Source organism: Brassica rapa, chromosome A09 (genome assembly GCF_000309985.2).
Source record: "Brassica rapa cultivar Chiifu-401-42 chromosome A09, CAAS_Brap_v3.01, whole genome shotgun sequence".
NCBI lineage: Eukaryota > Viridiplantae > Streptophyta > Magnoliopsida > Brassicales > Brassicaceae > Brassica > Brassica rapa.
The window spans coordinates 9,213,994-9,233,416 of record NC_024803.2 but is presented as its reverse complement, the minus strand read 5'-3'; the positions used below and the strand labels follow the sequence as shown (position 1 = coordinate 9,233,416).

Genomic DNA, 19,423 nt, shown 5'->3' with positions numbered 1-19,423 from the left:
TCTATTTGCGTAATATCTATATTTTATATTTTAAGATAGATGTTTAAATCTTAATATAATTTTTTCCATTGTTTTTAAGTTGTGTATTTCTTTTTCTTATACTTTCTATTTACTTCATATCTATATTTTCCATTTTAAGATAGATGTTTAATATTTAATGTACTCTTTCCATTTTTTTAAAATTGTGCATTTACTTATTATTGTATATATAATTCGTATATTTATATATTTATAATATTTACTTATTATTTATTTTTCTATATATTGTGTATTTCTCTTTCTTATACTTTATATTTTATTAATATCTATTTTTTTTATTTTATGATAGATGTTTAAATATTAATGTATTTTTTCATTTTTAATGTAAAACGGCAATGTTTTAAAGAAGAACTTGGACAAATAGTCAAATAGTTATATTTATGTTTTTTTTTTCTTTTTTTTATAAAATGGTAATGTTACATTATGGAGATAAACTATTTTTTTTTAGTGAAAAATAGTAATTTTACATATGTTTAATGTAGTTTTTCCATTTTTTTCATGTTGTATGTTTACATATTATTGTTATTTTTAAATGTAAAATGGCAATCTTACATATGTTTAATGTAGTATTTCTTTTTTTTATGTTGTATGTTTACATATTATTTATTATTTTCAAAATTATATATAATGTTTTTTTTACAAAATAGTAATGTTACATTATGGAGATAAGATGTTTTTTTTTAGTGAAAAATGGTAGTCTTACATATGTTTAATGTAGTTTTTCTATTTTTTATGTTGAAAGTTTATATATTATTTATTTAAAATAAAAATGTAAAATGGTAATCGTACATATGTTTAATGTAGTATTTCCATTTTTTATGTTGTATTTTTACATATATTTATTATTTTCCAAATTATATATAATGTTTTTTTTTATGAAACGGTAATGTTATATTATGGAGATAAGCCGTATCTTACATATGTTTAATGTAATATTTTCATTTTTTATATTGTATGTTCACATATTATTTATTATTTTCAAAATTATATATAATGTTGTTTTTACAAAATAGTAATGTTACATTATGGAGATAAGATGTCTTTTTTTTAGTGAAAAATGGTAGTCTTACATATGTTTAATGTAGTTTTTCCATTTTTTTATGCTGTATGTTTACATATTATTTATAATTTTCGAAAATTAGTAATATTAAAATGTAAAACTATATTTTATGCCACGTGTCATCTTTCGGGAGAAGTTTTTTTTGCTGATGTGGACGCTCTATGGAGCCTCAAAAGGTCCCTTTTATTAGTAATTTCCTTTTTTTATGTTGTATGTTTACATATTATTTTATTATTTTCAAAATTATATATAATGTTTTTTTTACAAAATAGTAATGTTACATTATGGAGATAAGATGTTTTTTTTAGTGAAAAATGGTAGTCTTACATATGTTTAATGTAGTTTTTCTATTTTTTATGTTGAAAGTTTACATATTATTTATTTAAAATAAAAATGTAAAATGGTAATCGTACATATGTTTAATGTAGTATTTCTATTTTTTATGTTGTATGTTTACATATATTTATTATTTTTCAAATTATATATAATGTTTTTTTTATGAAACGGTAATGTTATATTATGGAGATAAGCCGTATCTTACATATGTTTAATGTAATATTTTCATTTTTTATATTGTATGTTTACATATTATTTATTATTTTCAAAATTATATATAATGTTGTTTTTACAAAATAGTAATGTTACATTATGGAGATAAGATGTCTTTTTTTAGTGAAAAATGGTAGTCTTACATATGTTTAATGTAGTTTTTCCATCTTTTTATGCTGTATGTTTACATATTATTTATAATTTTCGAAAATTAGTAATATTAAAATGTAAAACTATATTTTATGTCACGTATCATCTTTCGGAAGAAGTTTTTTTGCTGATGTGGACGCTCTATGGAGCCTCAAAAGGTCCCTTTTATTATTAGTAAGGATTAAAACCAAACTTATACATGTTAAGCCCATTATTTATCAAAGTTTTCCATTTATGTCAGAAACTAAGCCCATCAGGCCCACTAAAGAAGGTCACTAGGGTTTACGAAGAATGAAAATAGAATAAAGGAGGCGACGAAGAACTGCTGATCTAGACCAAGAAAGAGAAAAAAAGGGTTAGGAAAAATGGACGCGAGCATGATGGCTGGACTCGATGGTCTTGCTGAAGAAGACAAAGCGAAAATGGCCTCCATGATCGATCAGCTTCAGCTACGTGATAGGTTCGTCTTCTGCATCTCTCTCTGTGTTTTTTACAGATCCGACCGATAGATAGAAACTCGGTCTGTATTGATCTATATAGTCTTGATTCTGTATGTTGAGATTTGTTCTGTTCCATTTTTGTCTTTTTGCTGTCTGAACCTTAGGAAGCTTCACATGGTTCTTATTTCGCAACCAGCTTTGAAACCTGTAGCTTGTTGTCTGAAATGTGAAGCTGATAAGAAAAAGATCTCCTTAAAACCAGTTCAGCTAATCAAACGCTGCTTCTGGACGTTAATGGAACAACAATCTATATGCATTAGCTAGAATCGATCCGTTTTTTTTTGTTTTTTAGACCGTAACTTTGTTTGCTAAACTTTCAGCTTGAGGATGTACAATTCGTTGGTGGAGAGGTGTTTCGTGGACTGTGTGGATTCATTTACGCGCAAGACTCTTCAGAAACAAGAGGAGACTTGTGTTATGCGGTGCGCTGAGAAGTTCCTCAAGCACACGATGCGTGTTGGTCAGCGGTTTTCTGAGCTCAATCAGAACGCACCAACTCAAGACTGAAGTGTCTACTTGTGTTGGTTTGGTTTTTAGTCCGGTTTATGTGTTGGAACACGGAATAAACCGGTTTTTAGTGGTTTAGACAACTACTCAATACTGTTCTTTGAGAATGATACTCGTGTATTTTGAAGTTATTTTGTATCTGATTTTGAATATTAATCATTTCAAAAGGTTCTATGAATAATCATTTCATATCGGTATTCTAGTGACCAAACTAGGGCTGGGATTTCGGATATTCGGTTCGGATTCGGATAGGAACCGATCGAGTCCGGGTTTTTCGGATAAATGAATTCTATACCCAATGAGTACTTAGTAGATTTCGGTTCGGATTTCGGATCGGGTACTACCAGTTTCGGATCGGTTCTGGATACCCGTTTCTTATGTGAATTATATAAATATGTGCAAAATAAAATAATTATATACCAGTTTGTTATTTATTTTTTTTATTTTTTTAAGGAAAAGTAAATAGAAATCGTATATATATCAGTAACATGTATTAAATACAACAAAGTTGAACTAGTCTAGTGGTATAACAATTGTTGTTTTGCCTATCCAACCCGGGTTCAACCCTCAGAAGATACAAATCTATGTTTTTTAAACATATAATTTGGGTTAAACGGATACCCGTTTTATCCGAAACCGAACCGATACCCATCTATCTTATTAAAACTCAAGTACAAAATTGGAGTGTTTGGAGAGTTGAATAGGACTATTAAAAAAATTTGGAGTGTTTAGAAACATAAATTGTAGTCTTTTTAAAAAAAATTAATTTTGTTTGGAAACAAAGATAGTAGTATTAAGAAAAAAAAAGTAATGGGCTTATGTTTTTAAGAAAAATTAAAAGTCCATCATATTATAAAAAACTATCTATCTGGGCGAGATTTAAAATATACGAAAACGGGTCAATCTAATCGCCTAAAACTTTTTCTTTTCTAAACTAACCATAAAACAAAATTTAAACTTTATACACATATTTCAAATCAAAATAATAATTTAAAGTTGATTTATATCAAAAATTGATTAAAAACTAATACATATATTCAAAAATGGATTTTTACTAAACTATTTTTCAATAACCATTATACAAAAATGTTGTCAATATATATAATAAAAATACAATACAAAGCCCAATTTGAAATACCAACTCAAATTATCGTTTTTATATTTCCTATTAAGTTTTATAAATATAATATATGTAATTATTTATATGATGGTACGTATAAAATACTATTAATTATATGATTACTTATATGATGGTAAATATAAAATACAATTAATTATATGATGACAGTATACGATATATAATAATGAATAGGGATGAGATTTCGGGCACCCATACGGGTTTGGTTCTGATCGGTTTGTGTTTCGGATTTTCGGAGTCAAAGATTTAAGCCCTGTTAGGATGTTTCTAAAATTTGGTTTGAGTTTGATTCGGATCTTTGCGGGTTTGGTTCGCGTTTGGATAACCCATTTAAATTATTTTAAAAGTTTTAAATCATTATCTATTTTAAATTTCTCAAAATCTATAAATAAAATAATATATTACCTATAAATTTGAATAACATATGTCAGAATACCTAAGCTTAACATATCAATTGGTTTGATTTAAAATTTTGGATACGGAATCAATAATTATTTTAAGTATTTTTGGTGATTTGAGTATACTTTAACTATTGCACATATTTACTTTTGACTATCTATATATATATTTTCAAGTATTTAAACCAATTTAAAAGTATCATTCTTAATGTTTTATATACGTTAAATCTAAAAATAATTAATATATATATAAGTATATAAATCTATTTTTAGATAAATTCGGGTACCCGAATACTTCGATTCGGATCAGATTTGGTTCTCTAAATAATAAAATTTTGAATAATTCGAATATTTAATCAATTTATGTTCGGGTTTGGTATTATATTTTCGGATCGGTATCGGTTCTGTTCTTTGGATTCATTTTGTAAAACTTTAATAATTACATGAAAAACAAATATCAACATATTTTTCAAAATGTACACCCGCGCGCCTGCGCAGGTCAAAATCTAGTGGATAATTAACACTAATACCCATCGGATAAATTGTCTAGGACCGAAACCGAACCGAACTGGTCTATTTCGGGTCGGTTCCGGTTCGGGTATTCGGTTATGGATAAAAATCCCAGGCCTAGACCAAACCATTATATATTTATATTATGTTGGCTTTTTGTATGTACTGTGTTTTCAAGATCGACGAGATATATTGGGTTTGGACATTTTTTGTACCAAAACGTCTTTACCTGTAAAATGAGAATCGCTCTTGTTTTTCTTTTTCCCGCTTTCTTACCGTCTCTGTTTGCGCTTCTTCCTGTGGGGTCATTCCTAATTCTGCTGGTCATGGCGGTTCTTGAGTGTCTACGCTATCTTCTTGGGGTTGGGGGTTGGGGGTTGAGCATCTGCTTCCTGCACTCGTCTTGGTCTCCATATCCTTAACCTTCGAATGTTACGAACCGCTCCGTCCCGCACCGCATATAACGGTAACAAAAATTTCTACATATACCATATATCTATACGTTTTTATAACTATTAAAACCGCACCGCAGTTAAACCGCTTATCTCGCACCGCTCAAACCGCAGTTACCATTTGGAGCCTAGTATTCTTTTAAGTTATTCTAGTAGTCTTGTTGTTTAGCTTCAGGTTTAGGGTTGTTCTTATGCGTTTGGTACGATTTAGTATCCAAAGATTTTTGGATCCGTTTAAATAGTCATTAAATTTTAGTTTATTAGTTGTTGATTGGTTTCAGTTTTACATATTTTATATTTTAAAATATCCAAAGTTGAATATTATCTTAAACTCATCAATGTTACCAGAATTTGTTGAAAATATAACATAAATAATTGAAATAAAACAATATCAAATTTTAAATTTGACATCCAATATATCATATATTAGAAAATATCACAAAAAGATGAAATTTACAAGTAAAGGTTTAATACAACTAAATCATAAATTTAAAATTCTATACTAGAAGATATCATAAAATGAAGTTTACAAGTAAAACTTTAATACAACTGAATCATAAGTAAATCCATAAATATCACATAAGTTCCTAGTCCTAGTGGAATCTTTAATTCGAATTAAGATCAACTATTGGAGCTGATGTGTCTTATGACTTACTTTCGCCATCACTAACCACGTATGCACTCTCATGTATCTTGACGATATTTTTGTTGGAAAAAGGAACCATAACATACAAGTAAAGTGGATGTCTCTTATGGGCAGTAGCGGCCCTGGATACAAGCGGTGGAAGCATGTGCTTCCGGCCAGTTTTTAAATATCTAATATTTCAGCCTTCAAATTTCAATAATCTTTGGTAGCATAGTTGGTTTATGCTTGGTTCAAGTGTTTTATAGGTTGCTAGGTTCGACTGTCTCATGTTACAATCTATTTTTATTATTTTAGTTACTAAATGATAGGTCTAGAATTTTTATTTGCTTCCAGTCCATTATTTTTACAGGCCGGGCCTGCTTATGGGTATAGTACGTGGGAGGTTTAATGGCCGTTGGCGAAGATGAGCATGTGAAAGTCCAAATCATTACTTATTTGGTATGATTCATTTTGTTTGGTTGTTTGGATATCATACGAGACCTTTGAGTTTCTTCAAAATACAAGTTCAAATGCATCATGCACTCCATCTAGCCGCATGACTGTTGCCTCTCCACGTACGGTATATTGTGGTCATTGGCTGCGTGGTCCCTTTCTCACATGGCCGTAACTGAGCAGTTAGTACTCATTCCTTTTCAGTGGTTACAAGTAAAATTACAGTGGGGAGAGTCCACAAATTGAGTTAGGGTGCAAATACAAGGTTAAAACTATAATTAAGTAGGTAATGCTATAAAGTATATACTTTCATAACAAAATTAAGTATATATTTTGGTAATTTGCATATTTTGTAACATTTGTATCTAGTATAGTCCTTAAATCCTTCTCTTTTCTAAAATTGAGAATGTCATTATAGAAAAAAGAATATATGTTAGTTTAAATGAAAGAATCAATAAATCCAAAAATTGAAAATAATAACGTGAATAACTTTAACATGTTTACAAGGAAACATCTGATAACTATATTTTATTAGAAAAATGTCAATATACATTTTTAAGTCTAGGGGCAAGTGATAAAACAAATATATGTTTACCATCATACATTTCTTATATTAATTTAGTCTGAAACTTCACAATTTAATTTAGTCCACTACAAACATCGCCAAATACATCAAACGAAATATATATATATTTGGAGGCATAGTAAAAACCTGCTATCACTGATATTTTTGATTTTGTTGTGTTCTACTAACTTTTAGGTTTGACATTTACCTTAAACGTTTCTTATCTATTGTCATTTCACAAATTAGCTTTTTAAATTTTCTAGTCTTCACATTTTTTTGCTTATCTTTTTTTCTTTGATATATTCTACCAGCTAATTCGGTCAACCCTAGCTAGAAAAAATGTCTTTAGTACTACATAATGAACTATTTTGAAAGCATGCCACATTGTATAGTCCGAGTTTGAAATACCTATTACGCTGAATCCTAAGTCTAGACTAACCTAACAATGATAATCTGGAACTATAATACAACTGGTCAGTATAACGAATTTGTAACAAACTGATTGTGGTATTTGGATGCAAATTAATTACGACGGTATTTCAGCCGCTAATCCATAGCTAATTTTTTATAGACATTCACAATTATGTATTTACTATAACAATATATATAGCCTATCGTTAATTAACGTGACTGTTCCGTAACTTTCCTACATATGTTTTGCCGTAGCTACAAAGGGAATGTGTCAGTACTGTCAGTATTAATCCAGATCAATGTACTACACATTCTTTGAGAATGGTCATTCATTTAAATCTTTTTGTTTTGTTTTGTTTTGTTTTGTTTTGGTAAGAGTTCATTTAAAACTTGAAAGGTTGAACCGTTGAAGGTCGTGATAATAATGGAAGGAGATGGGACACCAAATATATTCATCAAACACATCCTTTATTTAGTATAATATGACAATATTGCACTGTTTATTGTAAAACAAATTTATAAAAACATATTTCATATTTCTATCTGCTTCAGCAAGATTTTGGTCTGTTGAATTTGACCACGCGCATATTTGTAGGTTGAACCGGCCTTGCATTTGTATTTGAATGCTGCAATTATTTTGCGAACACATATTAGTAAACATTTGTAAAACTCGTTTTTGCCATTTCAAAAAAAAAAACGGTTGTAAAACTCATGTTGTAGTACTTAATTCTCATAAAAGTACATCTATTTAAATAAAACTTACATCGTGAACAGCCACTCGGAGTAGTTTCACTTGGTTTCTTGCCACAGTCTTTACCTAAAAAATCACACAAATATATATAAAAGAGTCAATATGATGTAAATGGTCATGAACTAAGGGAAAAATACATGATAAAAACATAAGTAAAAATAACTTGGAAAACAAGAGTTAATATATGGTATTGTAATTATACCTCTTTAACGACGGTCCAAATAACATTTTGGGTACAAGGAGGAATGGTAAGTGATCCAATATATCTATAATATTTTCTGCTCCCAAACTTAATTCCCCTGGGATCAATCATTCCTATATTTTTTTCCTCATTGGGGTCTGTCATCGCCGACAATTTATTTTCCAACTAACCAGAAAAAAAAAACACAGTAAAGAAAATTGGTTGTAATAATTGTTATTTAGAAACTCAAATGTTAAATTAGTCACAGTTATAAATCCATTTATACCAAGTTGAGAAAAGAGTCTGGCCTTCCGATTTTGTAAAGTACTGTGACTACAGCCAAGCTTCCGTTTAAGCTTTCGTGAACCATATGCAGTTCCAGAGCAAACCTACCATATTTAAGATAAACAATTTAAAAATTGCACAAAAGAACTATTTTAAAAACTCTCGAATATCCTTCATATATGTGCATTTTATAAATTAAAAGAAATTCGTAAATGTGTTTCAAAATATTATTTTCCCCTCTTTGGACTAATTATATATGTGCTTTAGAATGTTGCATACCTTCTCCCATTGATCGTATGCTCAGAAGGAGAATGCCAATGAAGCTGATGGAGTTGATATTCAACATTATTGATCTTAATACTACTTGACCCTTCTTCAAATCTCACCTGTCACAAAACAAATAGGAGAGTATATATAAATTCTGAAATTTAAAAATGAGGAACCAAGACTGTGTAGTTTTTTTCTTTTTTTTGGGTAAAACAAGACTGTAGTTGACTCGTCATGTGGACCCAATCCATGATAGGGATATTCAAGTTCCATCATCTACGAAAATTGATGTGGTTCCACTGTAAACGTATTAAGTAGCAAACATACATGACTTTCAACAGATCTTTGGGATTAGTCCGAGATCTAGATAATATTTGCTTGTATTTAGGTTCTACAAAAAATGAGTGATCTATAAATGTGTAAATAATACCATCATGTCATGGCCTCTATTTCTGAGAGTTGCATTGGAAGGTTTGTAGTTTCTAGTAAGCCTTCCAAGATGTGAAACAATTCTAACTCTTTTGTGCATAAGATCAATTGGAGATTGCATCTCTCCTTTTCCGCACATTTTCCATTCCGGTTTCAGTTTCCCCCATTTCTCTGGCCCGTTCTCTTGATTCCGCATGTAGCTAAATTCACTTTCATCCTCTACATACATCAACCCATCAAACGTTCAAAATAGAAAAAATAAACTTGCAAGGAGTTCAATGAACCAGGATCAAATGTATGTAGCTTACCAACTTCTCTTTGTGCATTCGAACATGAAATCATGGTGACGATGATGGTGAGAAGTATGAATAAGAAGCACTGGATTGATGATTTATCCATCTTTGTTTTTTCAAAGGGAGAGAGGGGAGATAGATGTCCGAGAGAGATGAGTTGGATTAGTTGTGTGAGCAGAGATCCAAATAATCTTCCAGAATATATAGTGGGTGAGATTATACGTGCATTAGGATTTTAATGATTAGTCGTGCATGTCAAACGGCACGTTGGTCGTCAAGTTTTTTCCTCTTTAGTTTTAAATGATTTTTTGTTCCAATCGTGACGACAACTTTGGACCTTTCACAGTATTTTTATCTGTCCAGCTAGACATCACCTTTTATATAGGTTTTTATAACTTTTTCTTTTTATCATTATCCAATTTGTTAATATGATTTTTTATTTTATTTTACCAACATATCAAGTTAATATATCCCTTGTTTTATCTGTTAAATTTTATTCGATTTATTATTTATTTTAATTCGATCGGGAAAATCTTGATGTCTATAAACTTTTGAAATAAAGTAAAAATTAAAAATGAAAATCCGTTAAAAATGAAATAAATAAAAAATACAAAAATTTTAGAAAAAGGATATCCACTTTGATCCGGTGGATATATAAATACATGTATATCTTAATTAAATTTAGAATATTAAATATATAAGTTTATATAACTATTATTCTAACAAGATTTTAACAAATTCTGTTCACAAAATCAAGAAAATAAAATAGAATATCTGGTTATCTTGATATCTATATTTTTTCGACGCAAAACAAATTAAAAAATAGATATCAGTAACATACGAGATAAATTAAAAATAATAGAAAATGTTGCTAATATTTGTTCCATGCCCATCCCTACCACCTCTCCCGAGGCCCATGCAAAGTCAGCGACAGTGTATGGTATAAAATTTTATTAAGTTAGAGTATCTCCAAAAAAATACTCTATTTTAAAGTTTTGAAGATTTTATATTTGAAGTTTAAATGTATTGTTCTTCAGAAGCAAAACCTTAAACTTAACTTCAAAACTATTTGTATTTTATTCTGTGGTTCTTATATTTTTCTTAATTAATTAAAATTCATAAAAAAGTTTACTAGCACATATATAAATATATTACAACAATATTAATTAATAAATATTATATTAAAATACAAAATTTTAAATATAAATAACATAATAAATATTAAAATTTAAGCAAAATACTATATTATTCCACAAAATTATTTTCGTAATGCATATATGATCATCTAGTGCATTTTGAAGTAAAATGACTCTCTTTATTTTTAATTTATAGATTACAAGCTAAAAATTGTTGAAAACAAATGATATTTATAATTGTAAATACATAAAATATGAAAAAGAAAGTAAAAGAGAAGAATAAAATATTTCTAAAAGACTTAACTTCTATTGATGATATTAATACTCTTGAACATATTTGATCTGATCAAGAAAGAATCGTACGAAAATACATCAAAAACAACAACAACCATCTTCGGTTTCACAAAATTTGTTTGGACAATATTTTAGAGATTTTGGAGGTTCCAGATCAAATTTACCTGACTATTAGTATTGTTGAAATATTCAAATTTGTGTAATAGTTATGTCTTCATGTAATTTTTAAAAGCTTTTTTTTGTTAAGTTTCTTTTGTGTATTGTTATTGTCTAAATATAGTTTTATATATTTTAAATGTTATTTTAAAATTTTATTTAATTTTATGCGTAAAACTTTAATTTATAAAAAAAATTGAAATATTTTTGAGATATACAATTTTGAGGATTAAAACGATAAACGGAAAAATATTTGAGAACTATAAATGTGATGTGTAATTGTATGAAACAAAATGCAAACAAAAATATGAAACTTCAAATTTGAAATTTTGAGTAGTGAAATTTCAAATATAGTGTCTCATTCTGAAGTTTTCAATTTTTTTTTGAGAGAAAAATCTTCATATTTGAAGTTATAAAGTGTTTTTTGGAGATATTCTTAGTGAATTTTTTTATAAGGAAAACATTTGGGTAACATCTTTGTTGTTTTTAGATGCTAGTCATTGTTAGTTTTGGTAGTTTAAGTTAAGCAATCATGTTACTGAATGTGTCAATGGATGTTATGTAATACATAATCAAATTCAATTGTTCGTAGTTTTTTTTTTGCTTTTGAATTAAAAAACAATTCGTATTATTCATTGGTTAGAACTTTGAATAAACAAGGCGCATTTTCTAGTATTGAGAAACAAGGCACACTTTCTAATATTGAGTAGAAGGCACATTTTCTAGTACATTTACAAAGTACTGTTGGAGTAAAACACCAAAGCGGCTTTCAGTTTTCATATCAATTGTTTTTATGTTATCGCTTACATACATGCCAGCATATTACCAGATTTAGACCTAAATCATGACAGAAATTATGTTTTAATTATTGATTCGTTTTTTAGACAGACAAAACTTAAATCAGTTCATAACTCAATGATTGTGTACAACTCAATTCTCTTTAGTTTATTCGTGCCAACACTTAAATTTGTTTTTATAATACAATATTATACATAATATCACTGACTAATCATTACGTGTTTGTAGCAAATTTATATTAGACTGCATGTTTCACTATGTTTGGTTTGGTTGTTTGTACGCCAAAAAATGTATAAAATAATAAATACAAAAGTCTCCATAATCTTTCTGACCTTAACGAACAGCTTTGCTCGCATAACCAAAAAAGAAAGTTGTGCGTTTGGTTGTTTGTACGCCAAAGAATATCATAGAAATGCATAAAATAATTCAAATACAAAAGTCTCCATAATCTTCCTGACCTTAACGAACAGCTTTGATCGCATAACCAAAAAAAAAAGTTGTACGAGACAGCCTGAAGTTCTTTTATTTACTACAATTGGAAGGTGTCACGCATAGATCCAAATAATCATCCAGAATATTAATATCGACGTGTAGAATTTAAAATTACTATAAACATTTTCTAAAAACTTTAATAAAACATTTCTTCATAATTTGGGAATCTATGTTCACATACTAATAAAAACCTTGGCTATAACCACAAAACAGATACAAAAGCTAGTAAATAAAAAATGTGGATATTCTTAGTAAATGTGGCAAAAGCCATAAAATTGCTATAAAATAGAAAAAAATTAGCCACAATTTTGCCACAACTATTCTAATAAGTATAGCTAACATTGTGGTTAATCTACAAAAACAAAAAATTGCTACGCTTTAGTCTAGCCACAAAACCGAATAAACCGAACAAAGTAGAAACATGAAAATATTTATTTATTTTATGACTATGCATGAAACCTATAAGTTATTTTTTTTGTTAATAACCACTACCATATTTATTTACAGTAATAAATAAGCCCTATTTTGTAAAACACTTAAACTATAATTAAACAATAACTCATCGCAATCGAGACTTCCTATTTTCTTAGTCTTATTTTTTGCTTTATTTTAGCATTGACTAAATTGAAATAAAGATTATAAATTTTATGGACAACAATTAATGAAAATTCTTTACAACTTTTTTCTTATCTATAAACGAACATAGTTTCATGTTCAATCTTAAAAACATGACTCTGATAGAAAAACTTTTCTTTCGTGCTTCATGCTTCTGTTTTGTTTTTTATTTTTATTTTCAGAATTTTGAACTTTGATTTTATATAGGATCGATCCACCCTCATAAGCATGTTTGTGGATTAAGAGCTTTGTTTTGCATTTACTGGACTTTTGCTATTTTAATTTAAAGCTTCATATACATTTAAAATAGGTGGATACCTGATTTCTCATCAGATCTCTCTCTTAATACACCAGAACATCAATAAGTGAAGTCACCAGCAGCTGCAGCATAGATATTAGACAGCAGTACTTGGTTTTATAGCCAGAGACTCATCATGACAGCTCAAATAAGAAACACAATGGATCTGGATCGACATTTGAGTCACAACATATCTAAAACAAGAGCACAACATACTAACCTGCAATATAGGATCTGGAACATGAAGCGTTCTCTTATCATAAGTGATGACTTAAAAAATCTGTGTGTCCCAAAAATAGTTGCAAAGCCACATACTCTCTGGAACATGAGGCTCAGTGATGACTGAAAAATCCGTGTGTCCCAACAATAGTTGCAAAAGCCACATACTCTCTGGATAGGCAAGAACTCATCTACAATTTCAGTTGCATCCCATATTTGGCGTTTTGGCATGGAAGAAAAACGGATTCAAGAACAGTCTCCATTCTCGGTGATAGACCTTCAAAGCCGGTTGTATTCAGCTTGCAATCTTCTTTCATCTGTAACCTTAAACCTTCATACCATTTTACACAATAATGCACTACATGATCACTAAACAATACAAAATCATATGTACCCTTAAACCTTCATACCATCTAAAAGTCTGATGTGTCACCTGGACATGCACTCACTTAATGATAGTGCTGATTCTTATTGATAAAAATCCGTTTTAGCAATGTTGATTAGCACATTCAGTTTTTTTTTGTAGTAAAAGAATTTAAATCCTCATTTTGGATCGGTTTCAGTATATGTATTTTTGGATAGATTACATGACACAGTTTGAATTAGGCTAGAATGCTTCAGATTCGTACCTTTAACCGGTACCGGTACAGTGAGTAACAATTGGTAATAAAAACCGGTACAAACCGGGAATAGATTCATTCGGACCATAGAAAAAGTCAGAAACACAGAAAGTGTCTCGTACTTTCTTCCACACCGGTCCCGATCAGAAAAACGAAACTCAGAGGAGAGAGAGAGAGACAGGACAGGAGTGTTTGTAAACTTTCACCAGAAATTTATTTCTGTAACTCTGTTCATCGCATGATCGTAGAGATCCAGATGCTCTAAATAGAAGAAGAAGAAGAAGAATAAACCAGAGGAGGTAATTGTTGTGCGTAACGAGGAGGGATGGGAGATGTGTGGACATGGATTATTTCATTCCTAATCCATATCACTCTTGTCGGATTCATCGTCTACCAGGTTCGATCCCATCCCCAAACTTTGGTTCTGTCGAATCTTCTTCTTACCTTTTTAACTAGCTTCAAGTGGTTGTTTAATTAATTAAGCTCTATTTAGGTTGAATAATAATGGTTTTGATCTTGATCATAGGTCTCTTGACTAATCATATGTTTGGGTTGCAGCTTATATGCTTAGCTGATCTGGAGTTTGATTACATCAACCCTTACGACTCTGCATCAAGAATAAACTTTGTGGTATTACCAGAGTTCTTTCTTCAAGGCTTCCTATGTTTTTTCTACCTCGTTACTGGTCACTGGTTCATGTCACTACTTGGCGTCCCTTATCTCTACTACAACTTCCAACTGTGAGTCTCTCTCTCTCTCTCTTGACTTTTTTTTTGGAGCAAGTTCATTCTCCAAAGCTGATTCTGATGTGAAAGAGTATGCATTTGTTTTGTATGTTAGTTACTCGAAAAGACAGCATTTGGTAGACGTGACTGAGATCTTCAACTTGCTTGATTGGGAAAAGAAGAAACGGCTCTTCAAACTTGCTTACATGATCCTCACTCTCTTCCTCACCATTTTCTGGTAAATTAACCTCAAAATCCTGAAAAAAAATCAGATTAAAAACAGACAGATTTGACTTATGTTTTAAATTCTTTTTTTTTTAAGGTTAATCTATTCAACACTGGACGATGAGGACTGAAGGTAACACACAACCCCGGTGCGACATGAAAAGAAAGGTTTATCATATATGTTTATTACTAAAGAGTATGTTGTTAGTGTAACCAGATTTTAGTATGTAGTGAACATTCTTCTGATCTTGCGGTGATGATGATCAAAGTTTAAGTGTTAACATTACATTTGGAACCCTCTCCCTTGTTCAGAGGTTTTGTTTTACTGTTTAGCTGCAAATTAATCTGAAGTTCCAAACGAAATTAACAAATTCTTAATTTGTATGATTTCAAAGGTTTAGATATGATTTGATCTCTGCCTTTTGTTGGTTGGATACAAACCGCGCAATTGTTCGTTAAATTCCTGACTACTGTGGTAAAAGTATTAAGGATACAAACCGCGCACTGATCTCTCTTAATAGCATTTGCATAGTTAATCAAAGTTTTTCTATTAGGTCTATTCGACTTTGTCTAAAGATGTGTACTTCTATATAAAGCAATCCAAGTCCAAAGTTATCTAATTTGAAACTTAAACCAAGAGATCAAAGTTGGTATTGTCTGACTCAGTGATGCAAAAGAATGGTTTTGAAACTGTACATGGGAGATGATTACTTTTATAGGTATTATTACCCTTCCATGTATTTGAGAAACAAATGAATAAACATGGAGCTGGAAAAGATCCTTGTGACCTATACATCCATTGATTTCTCTGAAAACAAATTTGGAGGAAAGATTCCAGAATCTATAGGCCTTTTGAAGTTTCTTATTGTGCTCAATGATCTTTCACTGGTCATATTCCATCTTCTTGGGCTAAACTAGGCTCGAGTCACTAGATCTATCTCGAAACCAACTTTCTGGAAACATTCCACAGGAGCTCTCGTTCTTGGAAGACATTAACATGTCACATAACAAACTCACGGGCATGATACCGCAGTGCACACAACTTGGAGGACAGAATAAATCATCTTTTGAAGGAAATATCAGTCTTTGTGGTCTTCCTCTTCAAGAGAGTATCTTCAGGGACAAGGCACAATCAAACCTCCAAAGCAAGAACAAGTGTTGAACTGGAAAGCAGCGGCAATAGGCTATGGCCCTGGAGTCTTGTTTGGACTGGCGATTGGACAAGTACTTTTTTTCGTACAAACCAGTGTTGTTCTACAAGTTGTTTTGCCTTTAAAATTGCATTTGGTTTGTTGAAATAAGTGTAACGTTTTTTTTGTTACCGTTCCGACATTGATATGTATGTGTGTGTGATATCGATAACTTATTATCTCATGAAATGAAAGTCAGCCGTGGTTTTTATTTTTATTTTCCAGTTTCATTACTTATGTGTTGATCATTCATCCCTAATTATATAAAACTGGTACTCAAATTTTCGTTACAAAAACATAAAACAGAGGGGTTCTACTCTGTTCTTCTTCAAAGACTGTTTACTCGGTTATTTTATTTGCCTGGATCTGCTGGAGAAATTTGGAGTTTTGACCGATTTATTGATTAATTTTAAAACTCAGTTGGTTATCCTTACGCGCTCATGTTACATTGAGATAGATTTGTATATATTCGATCATCATTTGTGTCTACTAAACACTCGATTGGCGCAATTTAAGTGTTCAGAACTCAAAGAACCAGAGTCATGAAACCAAGATTGAATCACGTCACTGTCTAACAACCAAACTTAAGTACCACACCACAACAATTTCTTCATAACAGGGAGAAAGTAAAACAAGATTAATGAAAACATCAAACAAACAGTTTCTCTGCTCTCCATCCATTGTAAACTCTTGCAATGTAATCTTCAATCCTATTCGTCAAGGTATCATCATCATCATCACCCTGCTCACGATCATCATCATCATGGTTTTCAATACCATCATCACTATCATCTTCATTCCACTGGCTATAATCTTCATCATCATTCCATATATCGCCTTCATAATCAAATTCATGAAAACCACCATAATAGCTAAAAAGATCAACATCATTACCATAGTAATAGTTTGTGAGAGAACAACAATCTTTGTTCTTGTCTATGGTGTAATTATCAAGCGTAGTACTGTCTTCTTCAGACGTGCACAGAACATTAAAATCTTGGGCTTCTTTATTAACAAAGCGATTACTATGGATGATAAACAAGAAAAGGATCAAACTGAGGAAGAAGAAAAAAAGGAGAGGGTTTGGTGGAGTTGGAGGATTATCGAAATATCTCAAGAAGAAAAAAAGCATTAGTGTTGAAAGAGTTGTTCTCCAGATGATCTCCATGCCATTGATTATAATGTTGAACATCTTATTCAGAGTCCTATCTATATCAATAAAAGATGAGTGGCTTTCCAGGAAAAACATAATAACTTTCCATGAATTCTGCTGGGACAAATGAGTAGAAAAGTCTGTTGTGTGAAGTCATTGTAAAACTTCCAAGCACAATATTATAATATTCTAAGTATATGTTATTATAGAGCACTTATGACTGTTTCTTGATGCACAAGTTATAGCAATGTGTGTAGATTCTTGAGAGAGAAGTTTAAGATTCTTGGAGTAAAAAATTTGAGTTGAAGCTATGATCGTGACAATGAGTCTGCTCATTTATCCCTCTTTTAAATATAACATTTTAAGTTAGTTTTGTGAGAAAAACTAAATAAAGAATCATCCATTCCTATCCATACAAATTGCCAAGTCAGATTGTATTTGATTTTTCTTTGAAATTAAAATGAATTATTCAAAGTAGTTTAAGAAGTCAGTGTTGCTGGAACAAAAATAATGTCGACGTTTAATTTACGTAGATAATTTATTTCATAGTAGTACTATATCAATAAGTAGAAGCAAAAGAAATATAAATAATCAATTCGTGAGAGAGTTAGAATGATCTATACTATTATTTATGAAGTGATTTATCTTATTTGTCATAATTTTTATTATTTTAGGTAACTTTGATTATTTATCATGTTTTAATTATGTTTAAATTGAGTCATTAATTTATTAATAATTTTTAGTTGTGTCCATAATTTATTAATTTAAATAATATAACTATAAAATATGTAATTAGATATATAATTATTTTGATTTTATACTTTTAGTTGGGTTATTGATTTATTATTAGTTTCTAACTTATTCACTAATTTATTAATTTAAACAATACCCTTAATGAGTTTTATATATAATTAAAAATGACTTTTATTTAATAATATTAAATTTATATATTATATTAAATATTTTATTATAAAATAATATAATATAATTATCAAAAACATATTAAAAATAAGATAAGTTATATATATATATTGTGTTGCTATCTGGAAACAATATTTTTATTATAACAGTTAAAAATAAGATACCAAATAATTTATAATTTATAATTATTATTAGAGAAGTGAATTTGCTGATTTGTCATCTTATCCATAATTTTAGGCAATTTTCCTTATTTATCATGTTTTAATTAGGTTTTAGCTAAATCATTGATTTATTAATAGTTTTTAGCTGAGTTACTAATTTATTAATTTAAAAAAATACCATTATTGAATCTTATATGTAATTTAAACAAATTTTATTTTAATAATATTAATTTATATGTTATATTAAATATTTAATTAATTTTTCTTATTTTTCTTATTTTTCATATTTTTATTAGGTTTTACACTTTTAGTTGGGTTATTGATTTATTATTAGTTTCTAACTTATTCACTAATTTATTAATTTAAATAATACCCATATGAGTTTTATATATAATTAAAAACGACTTTTATTTAATAATATTAAATTTAATAATAATATATGCTATATTAAATATTTTATTATAAAATAATATAATTATCAAATACTCCCTCCGTTTTTTAATATAAGTCGTTTTACAGCTATGCACGTAGATTAAGAAAACCATTAATTTTTTATATTTTCTAAACAAAAACATCATTAATTATTTACCTAACCACAATTCAACCAATAGAAAAATAGAAGATATATTACTATTGGTCATACAACATTAATTATTAATAAATTTTACATAGAAAACCGAAAACGACATATAATTTGGAACAAAAAAGTTTCTCTAAAACGACTTATAATAAAAAACGGAGGGAGTATATATTAAAAATAAGATAAGTTAAATATATATATATATATATTGTGTTGTTATCTGGAAAAAATATTTTTATTATAACTGTTAAAAAATTAAGATATCAAATAATTTATA

The 19,423-nt window shown here is 29.3% G+C and overlaps 4 protein-coding genes across 4 annotated transcripts; 2 read left to right on the top strand and 2 right to left on the bottom strand.

Annotated features, from left to right (window-relative positions):
• Positions 1-2,041: 2,041 nt before the first annotated feature.
• On the top strand, positions 2,042-3,002 carry LOC103838359 (mitochondrial import inner membrane translocase subunit TIM9). The gene is made up of 2 exons (XM_009114790.3): positions 2,042-2,258; positions 2,619-3,002. The coding sequence occupies exons 1-2, from the start codon at positions 2,164-2,166 to the stop codon at positions 2,803-2,805; spliced, it is 282 nt and encodes a 93-aa protein (XP_009113038.1). The 5' UTR covers positions 2,042-2,163; the 3' UTR covers positions 2,806-3,002.
• A 4,790-nt stretch (positions 3,003-7,792) lies between these two features.
• LOC103838358 (alpha carbonic anhydrase 2-like) lies at positions 7,793-9,731 on the bottom strand. The gene is made up of 7 exons (XM_009114789.3): positions 9,579-9,731; positions 9,272-9,489; positions 8,854-8,960; positions 8,576-8,678; positions 8,311-8,475; positions 8,121-8,174; positions 7,793-7,983 (listed from the first exon to the last, which is right to left on the bottom strand). Exons 1-7 carry the CDS (start codon positions 9,667-9,669, stop codon positions 7,906-7,908), a joined length of 816 nt encoding a protein of 271 aa, XP_009113037.1. The 5' UTR covers positions 9,670-9,731; the 3' UTR covers positions 7,793-7,905.
• Positions 9,732-11,128: 1,397 nt separating this feature from the next.
• LOC103838355 lies at positions 11,129-17,642 on the bottom strand. Its single transcript, XM_009114786.2, has 3 exons — positions 16,280-17,642; positions 12,382-12,387; positions 11,129-12,261 (listed from the first exon to the last, which is right to left on the bottom strand). Exon 1 carries the CDS (start codon positions 17,578-17,580, stop codon positions 16,981-16,983), a length of 600 nt encoding a protein of 199 aa, XP_009113034.2. The 5' UTR covers positions 17,581-17,642; the 3' UTR covers positions 11,129-12,261; positions 12,382-12,387; positions 16,280-16,980.
• On the top strand, positions 14,293-15,548 carry LOC103838357 (protein cornichon homolog 3). Its single transcript, XM_009114788.3, has 4 exons — positions 14,293-14,588; positions 14,750-14,931; positions 15,032-15,154; positions 15,239-15,548. Exons 1-4 carry the CDS (start codon positions 14,517-14,519, stop codon positions 15,270-15,272), a joined length of 411 nt encoding a protein of 136 aa, XP_009113036.1. The 5' UTR covers positions 14,293-14,516; the 3' UTR covers positions 15,273-15,548.
• Positions 17,643-19,423: the final 1,781 nt, after the last annotated feature.

Bases quoted from the DNA above. Each gene is read 5' to 3' on its own strand.
- LOC103838359 (XM_009114790.3), top strand. From the start codon at position 2,164: ATGGACGCGAGCATGATGGCTGGACTCGATGGTCTTGCTGAAGAAGAC. The intron at 2,259-2,618 runs GTTCGTCTTCTG...CTAAACTTTCAG, and splicing joins CAGCTTCAGCTACGTGATAG to CTTGAGGATGTACAATTCGT.
- LOC103838358 (XM_009114789.3), bottom strand. From the start codon at position 9,669: ATGGATAAATCATCAATCCAGTGCTTCTTATTCATACTTCTCACCATC. The intron at 9,490-9,578 runs GTAAGCTACATA...TGATGTATGTAG, and splicing joins GAATGCACAAAGAGAAGTTG to AGGATGAAAGTGAATTTAGC. The intron at 8,476-8,575 runs GTATAAATGGAT...TTTTCTGGTTAG, and splicing joins CAGACTCTTTTCTCAACTTG to TTGGAAAATAAATTGTCGGC.
- LOC103838357 (XM_009114788.3), top strand. From the start codon at position 14,517: ATGGGAGATGTGTGGACATGGATTATTTCATTCCTAATCCATATCACT. The intron at 14,589-14,749 runs GTTCGATCCCAT...TTTGGGTTGCAG, and splicing joins TCGGATTCATCGTCTACCAG to CTTATATGCTTAGCTGATCT. The intron at 14,932-15,031 runs GTGAGTCTCTCT...TTTGTATGTTAG, and splicing joins CTCTACTACAACTTCCAACT to TTACTCGAAAAGACAGCATT.
- LOC103838355 (XM_009114786.2), bottom strand. From the start codon at position 17,580: ATGTTTTTCCTGGAAAGCCACTCATCTTTTATTGATATAGATAGGACT.